At 39.4% G+C, this 17,061-nt stretch overlaps 1 protein-coding gene across 3 annotated transcripts in view; it reads left to right on the top strand.

Annotated features, from left to right (window-relative positions):
• Nucleotides 1-17,061, top strand: part of LOC309415089 (chromodomain-helicase-DNA-binding protein 1-like) — a gene marked incomplete at both ends in the record, with an annotated part of 120,056 nt that overhangs the window by 61,658 nt on the left and 41,337 nt on the right. For all 3 annotated transcript variants that reach the window (XM_082012504.1, XM_082012505.1, XM_082012503.1), the window contains 11 exons: nucleotides 1,777-2,002; nucleotides 2,943-3,043; nucleotides 3,264-3,442; nucleotides 3,923-4,050; nucleotides 4,136-4,352; nucleotides 4,953-5,042; nucleotides 5,884-6,074; nucleotides 7,158-7,346; nucleotides 7,518-7,680; nucleotides 9,391-9,543; nucleotides 9,836-9,907. In XM_082012504.1, coding sequence (XP_081868630.1) covers nucleotides 1,777-2,002; nucleotides 2,943-3,043; nucleotides 3,264-3,442; nucleotides 3,923-4,050; nucleotides 4,136-4,352; nucleotides 4,953-5,042; nucleotides 5,884-6,074; nucleotides 7,158-7,346; nucleotides 7,518-7,680; nucleotides 9,391-9,543; nucleotides 9,836-9,907 — 1,709 coding nt within the window. The remainder of the gene's footprint in view (nucleotides 1-1,776; nucleotides 2,003-2,942; nucleotides 3,044-3,263; nucleotides 3,443-3,922; nucleotides 4,051-4,135; nucleotides 4,353-4,952; nucleotides 5,043-5,883; nucleotides 6,075-7,157; nucleotides 7,347-7,517; nucleotides 7,681-9,390; nucleotides 9,544-9,835; nucleotides 9,908-17,061) is intronic.

Below are 17,061 nucleotides of genomic sequence, written 5' to 3'. Positions count from 1 at the left end.
TCCTTGTCTATTGTTACCGGTTTGCATGTCACTCCTACCTGTAAGAGGAGGACCCAGGGAACTACTGGCTGGTTAGCCTCACCTCAGTCCCTGGGAAGGTGATGGAGCAGCTAATCCTGGAAACAATTTCCAGGCACATGAAAGACAAGGAGATCATCAGGAGTAGTCAGCATGGCTTCACTAAGGGGAAGTTATGCTTGTCCAACTTGATAACATTCTGTGATGAATTGATTGGCTTGATAGGCAAGGGGAGAGCAGTGAGTATAGTCTAACTGGATTTAAGGAAGGCCTTTGATACTCTCTCATAAGATCCTCATGGGCAAGCTGTTTATGTATGGGCTGGATGAACAGACAGTGAGGTGGATTGAAAACTGGCTGAATGGTCGGGCTCAGAGGGTTGTGATCAGTGTCACAAAGTTTAGCTGGCGGCCAGTGACTAGCGGTGTACCCCAGGTGTCCAGTCCTGTTCAACATCTTCGTTAATGGTGAGGATGATGGGGCAGAGTATACCCTCAGCATGTTTGCAGTTGACACCAAATTGGGATGAGTGGCTGGTATGCTAGAAGTTGGTGCCGCCATCTAGAGGGACCTTGACAGGCTGGAGAAATGGGCTGACAGTAGCCTTTTGATATTTAACAAGGGGAAGTGCCAAGTCCTGCACCTGGGGAGAACGGCCCCATATCAATATGTGCCAGGGGGCTGCCCAGCTGGAAAGCAGGTTTACAGAAAAGGCCCTGGGGCTCCTGATGCACACCAAGTTAAATATGAGCCAGCAAGGTTGAGGGAGGTGGTCCTTCCCCTGTGCTCAGCACTCGTGAGACTTCATCTGGAGTATTGTTTCCAGTATTTGGCTCCCTAGTACAAGAGACTGATGGCACTACTGGAGAGAGTTCAATGAAGGGCCACTTAAGATGAAGGGACTGGAGCATCTCTCCTATGGGGAAGAGCTGGGACACAGAAGAGAAGGTTCAGGGGGGATCTCATTAATGCATATAAATACCTGAAGGGAGGGTGCAAAGAAGCCAGAGCCAGACTCTTTCCATTGGTCCAGTGACAGGACAAGAGGCTATAGGCACTGAAACTGAAACACAGGAGGTTCCATCTGAATATCAGGAAAGACTTTTTTTTTTTTTTTTTTACTATGAGGATGACTGAGCACTGGAACAGGCTGTCCAGAGAGGTGGCAGAGTCTCCCTCTTTGGAGATATTCAAAAGCCATCTGGACATGATCTTGGGCAACTGGCTCTAGGTGACCTTGTTTGAGCATGGGGGTTGGACCAGATGACCTCCAGAGGTCCCGTCCAACCTCAACCATTCTTCGATTCTGTGAATTGGATTTATAGCATCCACAGTAATAATTGAATAGTAGGTTATTCAAGTCTCAAGGATGATTAAGCACAATGTCAAATATCTGTTATATTCTCAGAGCTGAGCAGGATATAGCAAAGATGACAGCAAGCAGTGTTAGTGGAGCATTCTCTGGGGATCACTAGAAAATGTAGGAATGCTAAGAAAGTTCTCATGAGATCAGATACTATAGGTTAGATGCAGAATTTTTGGTTGCTTTTCTGAATCTTGGTATACTTGTGCGTGTGTTAATATAGCTACATCATAATTCTTCAAATAAGAAGAGTGACATAAGAGTTGTAGATATAATTAGTCAAGTTACATGCTCATATAAGAGCATCAAAAATTGCTTTCTGCAGTATGTTTTTTACTGGTTAATTTATGGCAGTGCACGCTTAATCAAGCCTTATGGTGTTGTTTCTTTGTCAGCCACTGGTGCTGCAACTACCATCTATGCAGTTGAGGCAGATGGTGACCCAAATATTGGGTTTGAAAAGTCAAAGGAGCTAGGAGAAGTACAGTATCTTATTAAATGGAAAGGCTGGTCACACATCCATAATACTTGGGAAACTGAGGAAACGCTGAAGCAACAAAATGTTAAAGGAATGAAGAAACTGGACAACTATAAGAAAAAGGATCAGGAAACAAAACGCTGGTGAGTATTTTTATAACTACTTCCACGTTGCATATTTTCTGTAACAGTATAGATATTTTATTGTGTTTCTGTGAGTTCTATTGCCCCTTTGTGAAGGCATCGTTTCAAGTGCCTACAGAACAGGAAGACAAAAGGTTTAGAGTTGAGGCTTCCCTAACTAACACCTTATGATCCTGTAAGATTCTGAGCATATCAACTTTGCTTGAGCAAGTGAGAATACTCACACATCTTGTAAAATCAGGTCTTTAAGGAAGCAGCTTCTGCACCTAGATTTTAATGTGTCTGTTATAAATGAAGTTTTAACAAGATGGGTGGTGGGTTTTCTGTTTTTTGTTTTAAATCTTACCTTTTACTAATTTTGTCATTGATTGTATTTTGATCAGAGTTCTTCAGGAATTGCTGCAGAGATTAAAAAAAATCAGAAAAGCACTGAAAACACTACAGCATTTAGTTTTCTTGGCTCAAACTTCTGTTAAAGCCTCAGAACCAAGAAGTGAAAAAAATCCTTATGTTTTAGTGCTATATTTTGGTATACCATTTTATTAGTATGTTTAATATAATTTATGAATAGTGGTGGGATTTTTAGTGACTCCTACTCATAAGACAGATTCTTATAGCGAGCCATCATTGCTGTTTCATGAAAATACCATGTGAAGTACACTACTCAGTGTTGAGAACAGATATTGTAAATGATCTGCATGACTAGTACAAGCTGTAGCTGATAGTAACGACTTGATAAGCTTTCTCAGTCATCAGTGATAAGGTATCTAGGCCAGATGCAACACTTTTATAGCAGGAATTTCAGAGTTGTAGCTTCTTCAAAGAAGCTCTCTAAGTAGCGTTCCTATGGTGCTTATGTTTAGAGCTTTAAAATTGCCAGATTTTCTTAGTTTTGGAACTACACCATGTAATAAGTGCTGCAAATAAATTCCCATTTTAGGCTGAAAAATGCTTCTCCGGAAGACGTGGAATATTATAACTGCCAGCAGGAACTTACAGATGATCTACATAAACAGTATCAAATAGTGGAAAGGATAATTGGTATGTGACCAACTTCCAGATGGGAAACAGTGTTGAGAATATTACAAGTTTATTGCTTGCATGTTGAATTTATAGTTAAGAAATTTATGTTACTAATATCCCTAACAACTTACTGTCTTTGCTGTGAAACTAGTTCATGTTGTCTTATCACCTAAAATGAGTGCTTTCTTAAAATATAGAAGGAAAATATTGATCTGGTATCTCTGATGCATTTCTGCAGCTCATTCAAATCAGAAATCAGCAGCTGGTTATCCAGATTACTATTGCAAATGGCAGGGTCTGCCTTACTCAGAATGTAGCTGGGAAGACGGTGCTCTCATTGCCAAAAAATTTCAGATGTGTATTGATGAGTATTTTAGCAGAAATCAATCCAAGACCACTCCATCTAAGGATGGCAAGGTGAGCGTGTCATTTCAATGGATTTATACAGTTGCGATAATAAAAAGTTGACGTATTTTACGCATCCAAAAATAAGATGCATATTATAAAATATTTTTTGAATGTTGTCCAGAACAGTAATAATGATAGCTATATTTATATATGTAAGCAAGTATCACTACTAAGAATAGCCTTTTGTAGATATTTGTTCCCTACTTATTTTATTGCCATTCAAAGATGGAATTGTTTAGTACTTCAATTTGTTTTAAAAGTAACCTTTGTGAATGAGTTCATGTCACTTCTGTTGTGGAATTTAGATCAGCAGTCAAACTAATTTTAGCTTGCAAATGGGTTGATATTGTTATATGGCCTAGTTGTCTGTGATGAATACAGACTAGACTTGGTGACCAAACAGTTTCCTACTGCTACTTTGTTTCTATAAGACAACATTTTGGTAACTTCACTTAGTAGTAGGACTGATGCTCAATTTGCTTTTGACAGATTCTAAAACAGAGGCCGAGGTTTGTTGCGCTAAAGAAGCAACCATCTTATATTGGAGGACATGAGAGTTTAGAGTTAAGAGATTATCAGTTAAATGGACTGAACTGGCTTGCTCACTCATGGTGCAAGTAAGTATAGCCTTAAATTATTCTTGCTGTTTTTAATTTGAAAGCATTTATAAATTGTTTTGTTTTGTTTTGTTTTGTTTTCTAGAGGGAATAGTTGTATTCTTGCAGATGAAATGGGTCTGGGTAAAACAATACAAACAATTTCTTTTCTGAACTACCTGTTTCACGAACATCAACTGTATGGGCCTTTCTTGCTAGTCGTGCCACTTTCTACCTTGACATCTTGGCAAAGAGAGATTCAGACTTGGGCTCCTCAGATGAATGCTGTGGTTTACTTAGGAGATATAACTAGCAGAAATATGGTGAGTATTTCTTTGTATCATTGAAAAAGATTAGTGGTAAACAAGACTCACTTCATGTTCTTGTCTTATGCTAATCTCCAATATTTTGATTAGGAATGAGCAAATACTTATTTGAAACATTTTATGTATTTAAAATGAAAATTAAAAGCATAAATTTTGATCCAATGTAAATGTATGTGAAAGATTTCATTCCTGCTTAATAATAAAAAGGGTTAAAAATGCAACCTTGCATTTGAAAATAAATTGTCTTTTGTCATGTGTTTATTTAGGTGCATAAAATAAATATTTAAGACAGACAGACATAATCTTAATTTGTTTTCTGAAAAGAGGAATGTAAGTAACCTTATCCATTAAAGTTTAAAAAAAATCAGCCACCAAAAAACCAACCCCCCCCAAAAAATCACCAAACAAAAAACAACAAACATGCCCCCCCCACTGTTTAATAACTTAAAAAAAAAAAAAGCTTCACATGTTATGTTCCTTTTTCATGATCAGATTCTTGTATGTCATTTAACATCTATATTGCTGTAGTATCTGAAGTCATCCCGATCAATAAGACCATTTTTCTCTAGCTTATAGTTCACTTGATTCTTCTTGTAGATAAGAACTCATGAATGGATGCATCCACAGACCAAGCGATTAAAATTTAATATACTTCTAACAACTTATGAAATTTTGCTGAAGGACAAGGTAATCGCACTTATTTCTTCAGGGAGATAAAATCATTTGTAGAATGTAAAACCACTTTAGAATTGGCACATATTTGGGTTCTGGGCCATTAAATGGATGGGGAGCATGACAGCTTTACTCTTGGAAGTATGACAGTGAAGTTTTCTTTAAGCACTTTCAGATTTTATCTATGTGTGGTGAGACTTTCTGCCCCCCCCATCGAGCGAGTAAAACTTCTTTTTCTTCAGTTTGCTTGAGCTTCACATTACTGTAGTAATTTCTTCGCGTCTCAAAATCTCTACTTTCCTGTTAGACTATCATCCAGGAACTGAAAAAACAAACCAACCCCTAGCCCCAAACATCTAAAATTCACAACTCTGAAATCCCATGTTTTATCTTTGTATTTGTGTGTGCAGTATTATGTATATGTATATTACTACTCTCTTCATGATGGTAGCACATAGAGTTATTGTTAATCCTAACAGCATATGAAAATTTTAATTTAAAAAATTCTGCTTGTTGTCTTTCTCTTTCATTTGTTTGTACTTGCTGGAAAGAAGAGAGTCAACAGTGGATTTTTTAAATTTTTGTTTTGTCAATTGAAATTTTATAGATCAGCTTTTTACCCCCCCCCCCAAGTATAAACTTGGTTTATACTTTCCTTTTAAACTTGGGATGCCTGCACAGCCTTTTGTTGAATCTAGCAAACATAAAAACCATAATTGATACTAAAAACATATAGGTGCCCATTTGATATTAAACTAAAAGGAGTGATGGTGTATATATAACCTCATGTAAAATGCATAATATATTAACTTGTATAATGTCTTTCTCTCCCGCTCCCCGTCCCAATTTCTTTAAGTCATTCCTTGGTGGTCTGAATTGGGTATTTATAGGAGTTGACGAAGCTCATCGGTTAAAAAATGATGATTCCCTTCTGTACAAGACTTTAATAGACTTTAAGTCTAATCATCGTCTTCTTATTACTGGAACCCCTCTGCAAAACTCCCTCAAAGAGCTTTGGTCTTTGCTGCACTTTATCATGCCAGAAAAGTAAGGAACGTGATTTTTTTGATTGTTTGTTTTTGTGCTCAGGTTTCTTACGGTGGAATATTGTAGTGATTGGAGAATCAATAAAGTATTGCATTGTGAAATATTTTAAATGTTTTATATAAAATAGCTGCACATATTTTTCATGCTGCTCTTGATAAATTGTTTTGGTAGCAGTTGTCACTTTTTCTGTTTTAGCAGTCCACACAAAAGATGGATTGATGTATGGCTCAGAACCCTGAAAAGATGCTTCATCTTAATCTAAAAGGAAAATCACATGGATTTACTCTAGGGAAATAGAATGGGGCTAAGGATGTCTTCTTTTCTGTGTTAGTACCACGAATGAAAACGAAGATTGTACCACAATGCCCGATATCCAGTAGTTTAGTCAGGCAACCAATTTGCCCTTATGGTTTGCATAGAATAGGTTTACTGCACTGCTGTTATTCTATACTGACCTCTGTTTATATCTGGGATAAATAAGAGCACATGTTCCTTTCGGATGTCTTGTAAATACAAAGCACTGTAGCTCCAATTAGTTTCGGAGCTATGCATTGCATTGACTTCTTCAGAACCTTACAAGCAAAGCCACTAAAGTTGTTGTCTGGCACCTATTTTTCATTTGATCACAAAGTCCATTCTCTTAGTCTGTTAGCACATACCAGAGGATAATCACATTTCGGCTAGTCCATACAAGCTGCAAAAGGTATGTGAAGTGGTCTGTTTTATTGCACTTCTTCCAGCTATACAACTATTTTTTCATGCTGCTCTTGAGAATGATAATGGAATTTCTGCAACCTTCTACCTGGGTTTTCATGCAGAGAAGTAAAATGTTGGGTTTTCACTGGAGAAATTAAAATACAGTAGTTTGTTTTGAATTTTCATTCTGCAAAAGTTTGGAAAATTCCATTCTCCTATTTGCAGACAAAATATTTGGAATTTCTTGAGATGCAAATTCAGAAACTTATAAAATAAAACAGAGGGGAGTGGGGAAGAAGTCCATATGTGTTTGTGTGCATGTGGCATATTTATGGTCTTTGTTCATAGTATGTCACTATTTTACCTTTATTCTTTCTTATGTTGAAGGTTTTCTTCCTGGGAAGATTTTGAAGAGGAGCATGGCAAAGGGAGAGAGTTTGGTTATGCAAGTCTTCACAGAGAACTTGAACCATTTCTACTCAGAAGAGTTAAAAAAGATGTAGAAAAGTCTTTACCTGCTAAGGTTGAACAAATATTGAGGATGGAAATGAGTGCATTGCAGAAGCAATATTACAAGTAAGTAATGACACTTTTTAATTCCTGCTATTTTAATGATATAACTATATGAAAATTACTGAAGTGTAATAGTTCTCGTAATGCAATTTGAACTGATATTTTGAGAGCTTACGTCCTTCATATTTCCACAAATGGTTAGAAATTACTTCCATTGCACATTCTATATCATAGGTGGATTTTAACCAGGAATTATAAAGCCCTGAGTAAAGGTTCAAAAGGCAGTACCTCAGGCTTTTTGAACATCATGATGGAACTCAAGAAGTGTTGTAACCATTGCTACCTCATTAAACCACCAGATGATAATGAATTCTATAATAAACAGGAGGCCTTACAGGTAATACTTTTTCTTTTAAATTTTTTTAAATGTTTTTACATCTCTAATATGCAGACAGTAATTTTATAGTGATCTGGCAATTTATTAATTCTTATTAAAGTATATCAAGAAAGAACAAGTTCTCTGATAAATGTGCATCCTGGGTTTTACAGGTAAGTGTATTGATTATTTTTGTTTGTTTGTTTCTTAACTAGAATTGAATAATAGACAAATCAATACTAAATAAAATATCCTTGGCTTGACTTATGATCAAAATAAAAAGGAAATAGTTTGAAACAGTCTGTGTATTTTCAGACTAAATAAACTTAAGGCCTATTTTAAACCCAGATTAAAATAAAGCAGTTAAATAAACAGGTAAATTGCATATAAATGCAAATGCATGTGACTGGCAGTGGTACACCAACAATCCATGTGATAGCAGAAAGTAATCTGCAAAATCTCTTTTAGCTTTTTTGTAATCAAGCACTGTTCTCTGCATGCCTTCGAACAACCAAAGCAAAAGGAAATAAAAGTAATAAACATCCAAAGCTTAGTCTGGTTGTTTTGTTGTTATAAATGAAAGCAATTATAGCATCACTACCAAAGATGGTTTGTGACTGTTGTGGGTTTATAGGGGGTTTTTTTTTTTGTAAAGGTTAACTAATCTTTGTACTAAAACTGTTGAGAACCACAGCAACAAATAAAAGGACTGTTATAACTGATGCAGTTTATAACAGCATAAATGTTTCTGAAGATCAGGGTTTTTTTTTCTGTAAGCTTTGAAGTTCATAATTTAAATACTTTCCCAAAACGACTAGATTGAAATCACAAGCTGTCACTGCACAAGCTATTTTATTTTATAAAGTGCTTATGAAAGCTAAAGGATGTTTCATTTGCAACTTGGCACACTAACTGCTTAAATTTATAATTAAACTCATTAGAACTGTTCAGCCATTATTACTAATAATTACATACTTGTAACAATGATTTCCTTGGCTCATCTGAATAAGCTTTTTTAGTTCTAATGATGAATGATACATCCTTCTCATTTCTGGCATAAAGAATAAAAGCACCTAACTCTAAATTTTTTATTCCCCTAAATTCTATCCTGAGCCTCTTCAGCTAAAGAGGCCTAATGTTTTATGTTAAATTCAGTATGCACCTGAGTTTCTATTCTAGTTGTTCCCACTGGAGCTGAGAAGGCTTAACATTGTAACCTAGCTAAAGCCTGTTGACCTCTACAAACGAGATTCCTCTCACTTATCTTGCCTGAGAAACTTGACTGATTAGGCATCATTTTAAAAATACTTAGAGGATCGAGTAGCAATGCTTATTTCTGTTCAAAAGACAGAAAGTGAGGAGCAAGTAGTACTGAGGTAGTCAGGTAGTCTGTTGTTGTTTATTTGGTAGAAAAGAACTTGAGTCTATGCTGTAACTGCTCTAACTCATAGCATGGTATATTGACTTAATATTTTAATGAAATGTTAAGATGCATGTTTATGAGCCAGAGCTGAGAAATGCATTTATTTGAAAAGCATGCTAGTCAGTACTCCTGTTGATTTCCGTTAAAGTGCTTAATGCTTTTATAATGAATTTTTACAAGATCAGGACTGACTAAATGCTTATTAAACTTGTTATAAACATGTTCAGTTAATGAATGTCTAACTATCTGCAGTGTATATTAGTGCTGAGGTGAACTTATTTTGCAATACACATTTTCTTGTTTTGTAGCATTTAATACGTAACAGTGGGAAACTAATCCTTCTTGACAAGCTACTGATTCGTCTACGAGAGCGTGGTAACAGAGTACTGATTTTCTCTCAGATGGTGAGGATGCTAGACATCCTAGCAGAGTATTTGAAGTATCGTCAGTTTCCCTTTCAGGTAAGAATTTTGCTGGTAGTAGCCAAGAAGCCTTGATCTCTACCACTTGATCTTAAGAAGTGTCCTTTTTATAGAAAGATTTATGAAAGTTTAATCTTATGTACAGGAAAAAATTAGCAATTACTGTATGCTAAATAGTATTTTGAAATGAAACTCATGAATTAGAAAGATGAAGTGTTACATTACTCTTACCCCCTTCCCCCCCTAGTTGTTTTGGCAATTGAGAATTCAAGTTGCTCCAATTAGAATATAGTACAAGTTTCTTTTTAACTGTATTATTCAATCTCTTTAGAGACTTGATGGATCAATAAAAGGGGAATTGAGGAAACAAGCACTGGATCATTTTAATGCAGAAGGATCAGAGGTATGGTATCAGTGGGTGGTAGTTTTTTTTAATCTACTTCGCTTTATTTCCTCCATGCTACCCCCCCCCCCCCAAATATAATAAATTTTACATAAAAACTGAAGATAGAATAAAGTGACGGATGTATTATGTTGAAATTCCCTTGCTATTGCCTAGACTATAAGGTTTACAAGTATTTTTTTAACAAACAAAGAAAAAAACCCCACACAACAAGAAAAAAAATTCCCCAAAACCACACACATACAAAAACCCCCCAAAAACCCTAAGAGGAGGTTAAGTAGGAAACACAGCATTTATTAAAATGGTGTTTAAGTAATATAACTGTATAGTTCTATTTGTAGTTTTTTGTCAGTGCTCTTTATCAAAGTAATTTTAAGTACTGTATAAAAACTGAAGAACTGATTTTGCTGTGTAGGACTTAAACCTTCAATTTTACAGGAGTACTGAACTTTTACACAAGCTTTTGACATTGAAAACCTACTTAGGCAATGGGCAGAACTGAGTTGTGTGTATCCTTGCATGAAGAAAAACTATATTTAATAGCTTTAAATCTGGCTTCCATTATCTTCATTTTTTTGCCTCTTATTTCCTCGCCTTGGAAGAAACTGAAGAACTGATTTCTAGCCATTGTTTGTGTACCACTTAAGATTCCTGGTTTATTTAGGTTTCCTACTATGGAAGCCATTCCATACCTTTGATAATCTTAGGTCTTTTGTCCTACGCTTACAGGGCTTTTAGTAATAGAAGCATTGCATTTGTCAGTTGCTGCTGAGCTTGTTTCTGCTATGGTTGAGGAGGAAGGACTTAATTTCATAACACTGTTGTGGTTTAACCCCAGACGGCAACTAAGCACCACACAACCTCTCACTCATTCCTCCCTGGTGGGAAGGGGGAGAGAATCGGAAGGGTAAAAGTGAGAAAACTCGTGGGTTGAGATAAAGACAGTTTAATAGGTAAAGCAAAAGCCGTGCACGCAAGCAAAGCAAAGCAAGGAATTCATTCACTACTTCCCATCGTCAGGCAGGTGTTTAGCCATCTCCAGGAAAGCAGGGCTCCATCATGTGTAATGCTTTCTTGGGAAGACAGACACCATAACTCGGAACATCCCGCCCTTCCTTCTTCCCCCATCTTTATATACTGAGCATGACATCATATGGTATGGAATATCCCTTTGGTCAGTTGGGGTCAGCTGTCCCGGCTGTGTCCCCTCCCAACTTCTTGTGCACCCTCAGCCTACTTGCTGGTGGGGTGGTGTCATGACGTCATATGGTATGGAATATCCCTTTGGTCAGTTGGGGTCAGCTGTCCCGGCTTGTGTCCCCTCCCAACTTCTTGTGCACCCTCAGCCTACTTGCTGGTGGGGTGGTGTCATGACGTCATATGGTATGGAATATCCCTTTGGTCAGTTGGGGTCAGCTGTCCCGGCTGTGTCCCCTCCCAACTTCTTGTGCACCCTCAGCCTACTTGCTGGTGGGGTGGTGTGAGAAGCAGAGAAAAGGCCTTAACTCTGTGTAAGCACTGCTCGGCAATAACTAAAACATCCCTGTATTATCAACACTGTTTCCAGCACAAATCCAAAACATAGCCCCATACTAGCTACTGTGAAGAAAAATAACTCTACCCCAGCCAAAACCAGCACACTTGGCAACAGTGATCATGAAATGGTTGAGTTGAAAATTTTCAGTGTAATGAGAAAAAAGGACAGCAGAGTTGCTACCCTGGACTTCAGGAGAGCAGACTTTAAGCCTCTCAGGGAGCTACTTAGCAGAGTCCCCTGGGAATCTTCTTTTGAGGGCTTAGGAGTCCATGAGTGCTGCTCAATCTTTAATCACAGAATCACAGAATCATTAAGGTTGGAAAGGACCTTTGAGATCATCAAGTCCAACCGTTAACCCAACACCACCATGCCCCCTAAACCATGTCCTGAAGTGCCACATCCACATGTTTTTTGAATACTTCCAGTGATGGTGACTCCACCACCTCCCTGGACAGCCTGGTCCTGTTAAGAACCACCTTTTAGAAGCACAGGAGCAGGCAATTCCAGTGTGTTGAAACTCAAGCAGGTGGGGCAGAAGACCAGCTTGGCTGAACAGGGAACTCCTTGTGGAGCTTAAGAGGAAAAGGAAATTGTGTGATCTCTGGAAGCAAGGTCAGGCTTCGTAGGAAGATTACAGAGCCATGGTTTGTATATGCAGGGAGAAGACACAAAAGGTGAAAGCTCAATTAGAGTTGAAACTGGCCAGTGTTGTTTCAGATAACAAGGAGGGCTTTTTTAAAGTACCTTAATAGCAAGAGGAGGTCTAAAGAAAACGTTGGATTGATACTTGTTGAAGATGGTCATCTGACTAATAGGGAAGAAGAAAAAGCAAAGGCATTCAATGCTTTTTTTGCCTCAGTCTTTAATAATACTGATAGACCTTGGGCTGCCCAGTCCCCTGAGTCGGAGGACCATGAGTGTGGGAACAGTGACTTTCCATTTGCGGACGCTGAAATTGCAAGGGACCAGCTGTATCAGCTGAATGTTCACGAGTCCATGGGGCCAGATGGGATTCATCCCAGTGTACTGAAGGAGCTAGCGAATGTTATGGCAGGACCCCTCTGGATCATCTACCAAAGGTCTTGGGAGTCTGGGGAGGTCCCTGTTGACTGGAAGCTATCTATTGTTATTCCAATTTACAAGAAGGGTGTGAGGGAAGACCCAGGTATGACAGTGAGAGAGCCTTCACTGCGAGGTTAAAATTAGACTTCACTGTAAGGTTCAAATTAACAATTTATTTGAACTTCACTCACAGGCCCAATACGCCACTATTGCAGGTTTTTATGAATACAACAGAGGAATGTACTATTGCAATTCTAAACCACAGGCACGCTAGATATTAATACCTTAAAAAGAGTGTACTAATCACAATCTTAAAGCATGCCAAATACCATATGTATGTTTCTTAATCACTTACCCTCTCTCAGGTAAAGGCTTCTTAATCCCTGGGAAGTTACCTTGTACAGCGTCCTGGACAAGGGGGGAGAGAATCTCCTACAGTCCAGCTGTATCTTTGGAAAGACTGCCCCATTTCTGCCCAAACCTTATGGTTTTTATCTCCTGATTTGATGGGTGGGGGCAGGACTCGTCTGAGTGGATAATTTTGTTTAGTCTGGTGGTGTGATGGCCCATTAGTCTACATATTGACACAAAGTTACTGAATAGTGGTGGAATGGTGCTCAGGGCATTTGTTAAGGGATTACTGAAGGCGCATTCAGGCCTTGGTTCTTACCATGGTGCAGTGTTCAGGCAACCCCGGGCTGAGCCGTTTTTACAGCTCCCCCCAAGTCATCTGCATAGATAAGGATCTGTTAAGGTGAGACGAAGCTGAGTCGATTCACAACTCCCTGCATCTCGCCTTTGTGCTCTGAAACAGGTCTAGCCGGGTGATCCCTTACAGTTGGACATCCCTTACATTCCACCCCATGACCTGAGTCACAATTCCACCACTGAGGACATCATCAGCCAATGTATAATTTTCATCCAAGTCTTTAAGTAGAGCCAGATATTTCCCAGTTTCTAGGTGGACCTTTACCTGAGAAATAGATTTTACAATTCTTTTAACACAACTAATGGTAATGCATGCTACAATAATACAAATGATGATAACAATCAATGTTTGCAACAGATTAGCAATCCCTCCAGTACATACCCGTCCTATTTTACCAAAGTTATTTCTCAACCAGGTGGACTTTATTTGGTCCTGCAGCTATGTGTAACTTCAGCTATCTTCTTCATAACACAGCATTCTTCTTGTTCATGGCTTGCCTTTAAGTATCCACACACCCCTTGTTCTTTGAGTAATATCATATATAGCATGAATCGGTTTTGAATTGAGACTGTTTGCTCTTGCGTATTGAGCAATTCAAAATTGTCCTTAGTAAGGCCTGCTAACGTTTCCACCTGTGCAGTTACCTATTCCCTTACTGCTAATTTCTGAGATCCAGTCCAATCGGTAACATCCATACTTCGTTTGGTATGGGGATGCCACAGTCCTTGCAGAGTAATAAGAAGGACATAATGATGGTATTCCCAAAGTACATTGCAGGCCAGGATGAATAGGGTTTAGCATATCTGTAATAGTCCCGTCTGAGCATATCCAATTGACGTGGAGTATATATAGGTGAGTCATCGCAATTGTCCATGGTTCGAGGGATCTGACAGGAAGATTTCTTAGGATATTTTAAGTCCTTATAGCTTCGACTGTCAGGGATAGCAATCCTTCCTGTCATCTCTTCTCTCCTCATGGATATGAGACCATAAACAATCATCAGGTGATCCCTGCTTTACACTGAACCACGTACATGTGGGAGGAATCTCAGAGCACCACTGAGTGTTTACCGGTTCCACATATCTCAGGACTAAACGTTTTCCCCAATACAGCTTATCCCCATACCGTGTATTTGCCCAAGGGTGTTTGGAACACGGCTGTTGGAAAATTGTGGTTGTTTGCCTCTACATCCCACAGTCTTATTGTCCCTACAAAGGGGAGCATAGGAACAATTTAGACCCCAAATGGAAGTTCAATTTAATGTATTGTTAAATGGATTTTGATTCCAGAGCCAATATAAATTCTTATCTATATCCACAGCAAGAGCTGTTATGGGGATCCCCTGAGCAGGGTATGTAGTAGAGGCAAACAGGTCATCACATGAGAAGAATTAAGCATGCGAGCAAAACCTTGTGTCATCTTATAGATCACATTGTCTGGTTCAGTGTGATTTATAATCGGGGAACCATCAACATGTTGTTCAAAGGCCCGAGGCTGTCTATTCCATAAAACTTAGTTAACAAACAATTATCCTTATCAAACAAACATCGAATTTCAATATTAAAACAAACAAATGAAAAACTTCTGGTCCACATTCAAATTCTGCAGCTTATCCATTCCATTTAGGTACAGTTCGTACTTCAGGTTGACGCTTCTTAGGTCTCCACCCCGTCATACTCCTCGTCTCTCCTTTTGTTGGGGCATACCTGCAAGTAAATGGAAAAGTGCTGCTCGACTGTATATACGATCGACAATCACAGAATCACAGAATTACTAGGTTGGAAAGGACCTTCAAGATCATCAAGGCCAATCATTAATCCAGCGCCACCATGTCCCCTAAACCATGTCCTGAAGTGCCACATCCACATGTTTTTTGAACACTTCCAGAGATGGTGACTCCACCACCTCCCTGGGCAGCCTGTTCCAATGCCTGACCACTCTCTCGGTGAAGAAATTTTTCCTAATATCCAATCTAAACCTCCCCTGGCGCAACTTGAGGCCATTTCCTCTCGTCCTATCACTGGTTACTTGGGAGAAGAGACCAGCGCCCTCGTCGCCACAACCCCCTTTCAGGTAGTTGTAGAGAGCGATAAGGTCTCCCCTCAGCCTCCTCTTCTCCAGACTAAACAACCCCAGTTCCCTCAGCCGCTCCTCATAAGACTTGTGCTCCAGACCCCTCACCAGCTTCGTTGCCCTTCTCTGGACACGCTCCAGCACCTCAACATCCTTCTTGTAGTGAGGGGCCCAAAACGGAACACAGTATTCAAGGTGCGGCCTCACCAGTGCCGAGTACAAGGGCACGATCACTTCCCTTCTCCTGCTGGCCACACTATTTCTGATACAGGCCAGGACGCTGTTGGCCTTCTTGGCCACCTGGGCACACTGCCGGCTCATGTTCAGCTGGCTGTCAACCAGCACCCCCAGGTCCCTTTCTGCCGGGCTACTCTCTAGCCACTCCTCCCCAAGCCTGTAGCGTTGCATGGGGTTGTTGTGGCCAAAGTGCAGGACCCTGCACTTGGCCTTATTAAACCTCATACAGTTAATAAGTTAATAATAAGTTACATACTTATTCAATGTGTGCGGTCAGAGTTATCTTTGGCTTCCCATGCATATGTTCCTCTTGGACTGGTCAATATTGGGGTACGATTCCAATTTGAGGTAATTTGACCATTGCTGGTTGACCAGAATGCAATTGTATGGGGAATTTGCCAATTTTATGTGGTTCCTTGGAGATTAAATCTCCAGTAGGACAAAACACTTTTATCTTTGCATCTCCATTTTCACCCCATCTATTATTAACAATATATACTGCTTCAGATAGTCTCAGGTTCCAATTGGATGCATGGACCTTTGCAAATCTTTTAATTAATCCATTGATTCATTCTACTATTCCATTTGCTTGAGGATACTAAAGGGGTATGGAAGGTCCAATCAATACCTTCTCCCCTTGCCCATTCCTGGATGATAGCTGCTGTAAAGTGTGAGCCATTATCACTTTGGATGACAGAAGGCATAGGGAAAGTACAAAACCATTCCTTTAGCACTCGAACGGTCCATTCTCCAGATGCTGTCGTCGTTGCGGTGGCTTGGGTCAATCCGGACACCACCTCTACACCTACTAGGATATATCTATAGCGATTAGATGATTTAAATGGCCCAATGTAATCAATTTGCCAAGTTTGCCAGAGTGTTTTCTCTGCCCTAATATGTAAAGACAGGGCTTGGTTCGGATGATTCATTTTTAATCATAGGTGACACTGTGGACAGCGTGTTACTGTCTTTTCACAGTCAGCCAGTGTAGCAGGCCACCCTCTAGCTTGGCATTCCTTATACAGATCAGCTTTCCCAGTGTGGCCATGCCTCTCATATAGCCATTCCCTTAATCTCACCCACTCCTGTGCATCTGTACTCTTGTATGCCTCTAATGTACATATGCGGGTGAGGTAGTCAACTTTATTGTTCCAGTGAGCAACCTCAGTTATGGCTTTATCATGTGCCTTTACCCATCCTATTTGTAATGTCTTTTCCTTTCCCACTTCCAATAGCTGCTTCCAGTCCTCTGTTCTCCACACTGGGACCTGATTGACTTGCCAATCATTAGTTTCCCAATGTCCTATCCTTTCCGTTGCCCCTTTGAACACTGCATAAGAGTCAGTATATATAGTTTGAGCTCCATGTTTCACAGCCAGTAACACAGACTGTAGCTCCCCTGTTTGGGCACTACCTTCTTCTTTCTCAATCTCGGTTCTTCCTTTTTTTATCTCTAGAGCTACCGCTGTATATTGCCAAATCCGTTCTTTCCGAACTGCAGAAGCATCTGTAAACCATATTCCTGACTGGTCTGAT

Source organism: Phaethon aethereus (genome assembly GCF_964289735.1).
Source record: "Phaethon aethereus genome assembly, chromosome: W".
Taxonomy (NCBI): domain Eukaryota; kingdom Metazoa; phylum Chordata; class Aves; order Phaethontiformes; family Phaethontidae; genus Phaethon; species Phaethon aethereus.
This window is presented reverse-complemented; position numbering and strand designations above follow the sequence as displayed.